The sequence below is a fragment of the Ascidia mentula genome, chromosome 4 (assembly GCF_947561715.1).
Source record: "Ascidia mentula chromosome 4, kaAscMent1.1, whole genome shotgun sequence".
Classification (NCBI taxonomy): Eukaryota; Metazoa; Chordata; class Ascidiacea; order Phlebobranchia; family Ascidiidae; genus Ascidia; species Ascidia mentula.
In genome coordinates this window covers 2,862,009-2,870,669 of record NC_138569.1, presented here as the reverse complement: position 1 = coordinate 2,870,669, position 8,661 = coordinate 2,862,009, and the positions used below count along the sequence as shown (strand labels likewise).

The 8,661-nt window shown below is 39.0% G+C and overlaps 1 protein-coding gene across 1 annotated transcript; it reads right to left on the bottom strand.

The window, feature by feature from the left end:
* Positions 1–741: 741 nt before the first annotated feature.
* On the bottom strand, positions 742–8,322 carry LOC145899043 (solute carrier organic anion transporter family member 4C1-like). Its single transcript, XM_082987752.1, has 11 exons — positions 8,104–8,322; positions 6,685–6,951; positions 5,912–6,100; positions 5,494–5,596; positions 4,950–5,071; positions 4,087–4,347; positions 3,441–3,630; positions 3,018–3,186; positions 2,518–2,699; positions 1,812–2,017; positions 742–997 (listed from the first exon to the last, which is right to left on the bottom strand). The coding sequence occupies exons 1-11, from the start codon at positions 8,273–8,275 to the stop codon at positions 840–842; spliced, it is 2,019 nt and encodes a 672-aa protein (XP_082843878.1). The 5' UTR covers positions 8,276–8,322; the 3' UTR covers positions 742–839.
* Positions 8,323–8,661: the final 339 nt, after the last annotated feature.

The window sequence follows — 8,661 nt, the reverse complement described above, 5'->3', positions numbered from 1 at the left end:
TAATCCCTACTGTCTCCATGAACGTTTTCGGCACCTGTTGTGCTTTAAACTTTCTGTAGGAAACACTTTCGAACCTTAAAATTTGATCAACATAAAATTGGCTATTCAACTACAAACAGAAGTTAATGTAAGAATTATTTATTTTCTTTTGTGGTCAACAGTAGAAGGTGGTGTCTGCAGCAGTAATAATGCAACTTGATCCGGTTAATACTGGTGTATTTTGCACTAATTTATGATAAGAATTTGCTTTTATACTCCGTTTTGTGACAAGTATTTGTATTGGTATATTTCTATGGATTAAGTTTAAAATCCCATTCCCGCTAGCTGAAAAAGTGCGTTGTCTGTGTGGATTCGTCCACTGGTGTAAGGAATAATTCAAATTCTTTTTATATTGTGTTTATATTCGATTTTGTGATACCACTTTCCACCTACCGCAGACCCACACAGACCAACACACATTCTCAACTAGCGGGAATGGGATTTTAAACTTAATCCATAGAAACATACCAAAGCAAACACTTGTTAAAACGGAGTATTATATCATGCTTAACTGTTTGCTTTGTCACATAAGGATGGCCTCATGTAAGGAACTGGAGGTAAGTTTATGACTTATTGTGCATGTTTATGGGTTAAACATACTTTTTTTAAAAATTTAAAATGTGTTGCATGTGAATCCATGAAAGTGTTTCCATTAAGTTATTAACGAAAATCTGTTGTGTATTTCATAAACACAAAGCAGCAAGTATAGTAGGCCTACATATAATACACATATGCGTTAATTGCAGAACAAATGTTTATTTACAAGTTGATTTGCTTGGTAGGAGCAACCTGTTTTACAATCATTCATTTGTGTTGTCAAATGCTGGGTTGTCCACTGTGTTTAGCTCTGCATCTTTTGGTTTTTCAGTCCATAAGTTCTTATCCTCCTCTTGTGGGGGTTTGTACAGAAAACTTGAGCCCAAGTAAAACATGGATGCACAGAAGTTTCCCACCATTGCTGCAAAGGTAAATGGGTATTTTTATTAATATCTTTTTAAACAGACACTCATGTGACAGACAAATTGTGTCAAATATGCAATAAACAGTTTAGCAGTTTAGGAAATATAAAACATATAGCTTTTATCTGACAGTTTTGTGTGTACTGTTGGTTCAACTATAAATCCAACAAAATTAAGCTGACTTCTTACCTCTGAAGGTCATTTTTTATATTAGTTGCAAAAACCAACAGATTGCTGGGTCTTTACCACCCATGTTTGTGTTTTTGGTTTTGTTTAAAAAAGCAGTTCATTATAGTACTGATGATGAACCCAGTAGGAGTTCGAAACGTCCACTAATAATATGATTAATAGCATTCTAGCTTTGGCTATCCTTTTTAAAGTCATTAACTCCAGATATTTTGCACCCAACATAGATCATGTTATCAGGATTTTGTCCCTGTCCTGTAGCAACTGCATGTACAATAAAAAAAATAACTTGGTTGCACCAATTTTTTGAAGCAACTAAATGCAAATTGTTAAGAGTGTTTTACTTCATTGTAATAGTATGTTATTTATGCAAACATTGCGTTTTGGGGGATTAATTTGTACTTGTTTGTTATGTTCTGCCGCATTGCGTTTACCCAACAGTGTTCTGTTGTTTGGTGTGTGGTCCTTTCAATGATGCTCTTTTGTCAGAACAATACAGGTGTGAGATTGTGTAATGCAGTTTAACTGATTAGGAATATCTTATCACAGTTAATTATGTGCGTGCACACCGGGATTCGAACCCCGGCCCTCTTGCAAATCAATCCGCAGTTTTTTACCAACGCTTACATATGGACATGTATCTTATTGCCAATTGGCGATTGTCGTAGATCCAGCAAGAGCCACGCGTTCCGTCGCATTGTCGTGTCTGCCAGAATATGCACGTCGTATCTATCACCGCCCCGTATATGAACGGACCCGGTATTGTTCCTAAACCACGGATGAACAACCACTGTATGCCGACAGCAAAGTTTCGAAGTTTGGCTGGGACGCACCTGTGCAGTAAAAGGAATTGTAGTTGCATTTAGAACATTTCTTGTTCTAAATAAGGACTAGTAAGGAAATTGAAGCACTTGTAATGATCATGATATGTTTAGGTGAATGTTTCATGGTATGCAATTTTTTTCTTCTGGTTTAAGAATATAGTGCTAAAGAGGATTTTTGTGGAAACTTCCAGATAAATAGAGGTGGTTGTGGTCATACACCAATGGCGTTTCCATTAACGGATGCGTTTGGTAGGAATGCTTCAGATTGCGGTCCTTGAATGTCTTTGCTTAGTTTGGAACGCATTTCATTGTGGAGTTCATTGTGCTTACGAAACAAACATTTCGATTAGAACATTAGTTTTAATGTTAACTGGTGTTGTGTTCCAAATAGCAAATTTGATTGTTCGCAAGATGGTTAACAGAAAACGTCAGAGCTTTTATATTAAAATCATTTACTCGTTCCTAAGCGCCTGTATTATTTCCTATACGTTATCCGCCAGATGACGCACCTGAGTTGCACCACAAGTAGTGGGGTGATGGTAAAAAAGGAGAACATGATTGCAAAGAACATAGCGGCAAGGAATCCGGACAATGTGGTGCACGCTTCGTCCACGCATCTGCCGCTTGTTACTCTACCTTGTGGTACCCCTCCGCCAGGCACGGGATTCACGCACGAACAAGCACCGAAACCCTGTAAAATGTAAACATTGCAAGACCCCAGGCCAAAAATTGTCCGTTTTGCAAGCCATGGCACAGAACTGTTGTAACGGGTTGAAGTGGTTTTTAACCCCTGGTCCATTTATTGTTGTTGTTTCTAAGACAAATTTTACATCATTTTTTTTTGTTTTACTATAAAGAAACTGATGATGCCAACAGGGCGAAATATATATATTCCTAAAAATAACCAGACTGGTTCTGTTGTTAAAGCTAGGGCTTTGTGTGCATACTGGTGTCAAGTATTGGCGGTTCTGCTGTTTCGCAGTTGTAGTTGGTCTTTCCGTTTGCTTACCACTGGTAAAGTGACGTTCGGTTCGTAGATTGGTCTGAAGCAACCCGCGTGGCACGGTGAGAAGTAAGTCCTGTTATCTTCACCACAAACTGGGATAAAGAATTCCTCTTGACATTTGCAGTTCACGTTGCAACGAGACGTGACGTTTCCTGTGGCAGCCGAGTCCCCTCTGCAGTGGATTTATTGCTGGTTCAAACTTAGAATTACAAATATCTTGAGAATAATGAGACTGGCCCATAGTTGAATGGCGCTGAAATCATTAACATGTACTTTATGTGTTTGATTGTTATTGTCTCTTGCATGAAATGTACCTGGGCTGCTGAAAATGCAACAAAATGCAAGAATGTCGCCTAAATTGCAATCTATCTTACGCTGCGCAAAGGATTTTATTCCATAAAAAAACTCATAACCAATAGAACTCACATGTAAGGCAGTGATACCCCGGGCACTTGAAGAGTGGCGCAATGCGTTAATGCGATGGGGACGATGGCTACATTACAGAGCAGGGATATTGAACAGAAACGCAGAATTCCCGGTATTTTCCATTTGGTTCTACTGATGATGATCCCTCCTAAAATATGTCCGATAACACCCCCTGGTACCAATGCTGCTCCTGTAATGAGATTGTGGAGTTTTAAAATAAATAGAAAAAAAAGTTTTAATCACCTAACCTTTGTTTGAACAGAGTAACCTTGATGGTATATAGTCGTGGGTGGAAATGTACTTTTATTCGCATATCATGGAATAGTTTTAAAATTTGTTTTTATTTATTTTCGTATAATTTTACTTAATGTTGATATTGGTTATTTGAGTATTTGATGTCATAGCCAGTCGGGCCGATTCTACAAAAATACTTTTCATTTGAGACAATACAAATATTTAATCCGTATATTTGCTCTTTTGAAATATATTTGAAATTCATTAGCAACGTTACGATTGTATTTGCGTTTCGCATTGACAATGATTGCAGATGCAATCGAAACGTTGGTAATGAATTTTAGAGCAGTTATATGGGCTATATTGTTTGTCTAAGAGATAACCTGTCTTTTACCGCTCCACTTTAACTTGCCTGTCATTTGTCCAGCTCTCTCCGCGGTTAAATGAAACTCGTTTTCCACAAACTTGGCCAAGAAGGCTGAACTCCCATTGATTAATATTGCCTGACATATTCCTGCCGTCATTGAGACGGCGAATACGGGGTTCTTTATGACGATCCAGAAGGCGTGGGGCATGTCTTTAAAGGTGGTCGCGAAATCTTTTTTATTTGCTATCTCATTGCCCCCGTCTTGGTGAGTTTCTGTCACACGTTTTTCCCTGTTGCGATTGGTACCTGTGTGTATTTTGAAGTCGATTGTATTTAAACTGTTGTAACTTGGGTGTCGCACGGAGTGATTTGTATCATAACTGTTGTCACTTTTATGAACAACCAAATCCACAGTATAGGCAATCAAAACATTGAATTTAGAAGTGTGGACAAAGATAAATTAAAAGCGGTTTTTAATATACGCACTGACACATAAACAAGTTACAAGCTACGTATACCAAGATACCAAGCAACGATATGTATTAAAAACAGTTTTGTTGTAGCTCAACTTTTATGTGAATGTGCTGAAAGGGAAACGTTTTCCGGTCGTGTAAAAAATGGATTTGTTTTTATGTTTATCGTCACAGTGTGGGTTTAACATTTATAATGCTACCAGAATACTCCTGGTGGTCTTAATTACTGTGGTTCGGGTTTGAAGCTTAGAGTTACGCAAATGGTTCATGTTTCATTGTCCAGTAGTAAACAACGTTCACCGCTTGTTAAGTTTTATTGGTTTTCTTGTGCTTTTTCCCGAAAATACCTTTCTCTATATGACAACGTTTGTTCCGAATATGTTTACGTCATAATTACGTGTACATGGCGACCTACAGGCGCGGTCATAAACTTACCTGGCATTTGTTTTGGAAACCCCAGGAAAGGGACAATTAGGAAGAAGCACAGCACTGTAGATATAAGTGGTCCAACCCACCAAGCCCCAACCCATCTTGGGTCGAACACAGTTAATCCATGCCTGTAATCAACAACATGCAATCAGAACTGTTTACCAGTACTCAAAATACATGTGTTAGGTGGTACCAAAGTAAACAATTTTGTGTTACAAAATCCCCATCTTGATATACATTGTCTCGTTATGTCTGGTATTTACTTGCCGGTGTTGTTGATGCATAAACAGTAATTGAGCTTGTGGCGTAATTACAGCATTTGACCGTTATTGTTTACAATTCATTCTATTTGAGTGGCTACCGAGTGGACGTGTTTTACTTTTACTAAGTTTTACTTGACAATATCAGCGACAAAGTTTTACAGCACAAGGTTACAAGACGTAACATTTCTGTCATAAAATTCCTATCTTCCTATAAGTTTGTTTAGTTGCATTGTCATGTATTTAGATCAAAATATACAAAAATACGTCAGACGTGACTAAAGACTCACGTTTCAGCGCTGACCGTGTCGAAGTCTACGAAGTATCTAAGAAATCTTGCTCCAACGAGAAAACCAATCATGGGCCCCAAAACTGTTCCGGAGTTTGATATTGCTGTGAAACAGTTGTAAATTATAACGTTTGCTGAATTGAAGGAGCGATATATATTATATACAGGCGTTGAGATATAATTATAAAACGCTTTGCCATACCGAATTCCTCGGATTCTTAGCGGTTGATTTCTGCAAAGAAAAGCTTACCAACCGACAATAATTTAGTGCTATTCTTGCTGTCAGGCGTTGTAATAATCATTGTAAAACTGTTCTTCTGGTGTAAAGTTACGAGATTTTGTTATAACCGTCGTTTCGTAACAAGTTATCATGTGCATAGACACCAAAAACGCCAAAAAGACAATACTTCGTTACTTACCGAGAAAAATAGGGGCCAAATCCCTTGGTGCACTTTCTTCAATGTAAGCTACACCCAGTGTAAAAGGCGGCACGGCACCACAACCCATTAGGAAAGTGCCGACGAAGAGAAGTCCCATGTAACCTCTCACGTTCTGAGTTTCTCCACAACCTGGATCGGTGCCGTTCGTTCCAGGTAGCGCACACACGACTGTATTACAACAAACAATCGTAACTGTTAGAATTGTAGCTGAGATTACTGTCTAAGACTTGTGGTATAAAAGTATGTGGTAAAAGTTGCTTGGTGCAGTATTTTTATTCCCATATGCTTGCAACGAAGAGATGTGATTTGTTTTATGTTCGATTTTCTAAGCTCCTGTGACTACTTTAGTGATGAACGATATGTTAGCAGGGATTTACATTTAAGGGAATTGTGCAGTTGTGCGTACCTACTGCTTTGGCATATAAATATTTGCATGATTTCGTTCCTAATACGGACGAAAAAAGATGTTGAGCACGCATCAATGACAAGGTTGTCTTGTCTTGTTTCGGTTTTCTTGTAATCAAAGGTAATTTCGTTTTGTTGTCTTTTACTTATTCTTGATTTCGGACAAAACACGATTTTAATGTTCGCTGTTGAACTTTTCGTCTCACAATTGAAAGCAACTGTATGGTTGCCTAATACACATAAATGTAACTTTTGGTCGAAAATATTGGGAGCAGTCGTCAAACGTATATTCAGCTAAAGTACGTGCTGATGTTGAGCAAAACAGTCGCGAATGTGGTTACAAATACCTTGAAGTTGGCGGTTGCCGTAGTCATATGTTGGTGACACCATGTGAGCGAGAGAGTACATGAAACTTCCCACAGCAAATACCGCACATCCACCCGCAACCATCTTCGGTCGGCTCAATACAGTACCGAAGTAGGCGACGAATATAACGAAGAGACAGAAGGCAATTTCGAACCCGACGACCACCACTGCAGAATCCGTACTACTGAGTCCGAACCGTCGTTCCAGGGAGCTGACGTTGACATTCACCAACCCCGACGATACGTAGTCTGTTCCCATAAAGAAGAGTTGCTGTTTTTGTTTGTGAAATTCGAATCACTGATATCGCAGTTGCTTGTGGGTAAAAAGCGGCTGATCCAGCATGGCTGAATCTTACGATCTCGATACGATATCTGTGAAGTAAGGGACCTGCGCAGTGGGGCGACTACCTAGGTCCTACACCTGTCACGCGATAACATATAACGTTTTTTTCACGTCCCATTGGATTGTGCGTTTACCGAAAAGTCGTAACGCAAAGAAACTCGCTCTCCTACATTGGTTTTTGACGAGGATTCGTTCAAAAAAGCGTAATTGTGGCTACAGGTGAAAGCGCCACTACCTGTCTAACTCGTGTCGACAAAATTATAGTTTATTGATCTAGCTGTTGTGGTTGGCGTCGTGCTCACCGGTCGTTCCTGTTACTTACGTTTCATATCTTCTGTTCCGAAAAGGTGTTCAAGCGGCAAAATGCCACGTAAATCATTTTTATTAGTTCTTTTATGTTACGTTTACGTTAAAAAGCCATTTGAATGCCTATGGTGGTTTCAAAAGTAAGATCAATGATCGAGAAAAATATTGTCAAAGGCTAAATTAATAGTTGTGTTCGAATCTGTAACTTTAGTTATTTTTGTTTGTCCGAAATTTAAGTACATTATTTATCATTGCCAACCAGAAGCACTTCTTCTTTTCCCGTTCGCTAGGGTAGAATTAAAAACGGGCTTCTACTGATTTACATTTGACCAAGGTTTATTTTGGGTGAAGGATCTGTCGACTTGTGTGCTGGCGGTCACACTTGAATTGTGGCGAGCAATGGACGGTCTTTTTATTGGCCAAAACGTGTTGACAAAGTTGGCACGGTTTCTTGCGAATCTGCCTTTGCGCTTGGGTTGCTCCGTGTTGTTGAATTTCGAAACAACGAGTGGAACACAATGTTGAGATTGCAAAAATATACGTGGAACCTTATGCGCACATAGTCAGTCACACTGGTATTATAAAACCTTTATTGCGAATGGCTACCGGCAATAAAGATATTACACCTCAGCCTCTACTTCAGCAATTTCTCCCTGCTTTTGTTTATTATTGTTACTCCGAATTATTTTCACAGAGCGAAATGTTCGTGGATTTTCTGGAGGCGACTGCCACGATAGTTTAACAAAACTTACTGTTGAGGATGTTGAAAAAGAACAAGGTGATTGTGAATCCAATAGCGTTGTTGCAACATTGCATCCAATTCGGGCTTAGGCCAAAAAGCTTGAATTTTCCTTCCTTCTGCTCGTCTGCATTTTCATCCTTTCCATCACTTTTTGGTGCGCTACTCCCCGCAATTACCTCCATATTTTTCTGAATCAACCACTTTCCAACACTCCTAAACCTAGCACTAATCCGACCTGTGTAAAAATGCCGAAGTTGTGACCAAATAACAAAACACTACTACGTATCTCTCATGTTGCTGACAAAGGATGTAACGTGTATTTAACCGATAAATCTAAATTGTGATAGAGTGAAATAGTGAAAAATTTAGCGGGCTTCCTGTGTTGCTTTCGAAAATCATATCCTGTCGAATTGATGGATCACCGAATCACCTAAGCGATTTTAAATTACGACATTCCTGCAGTACGGTGAATCGAAGTTGCAGAAAAAGTAGGTTACCTCTCGAGTTTTGGCGCGCAACGAACAGCATTCTGTGCGTATATCATGGCATGTAGCCATGTTGAAAAAAG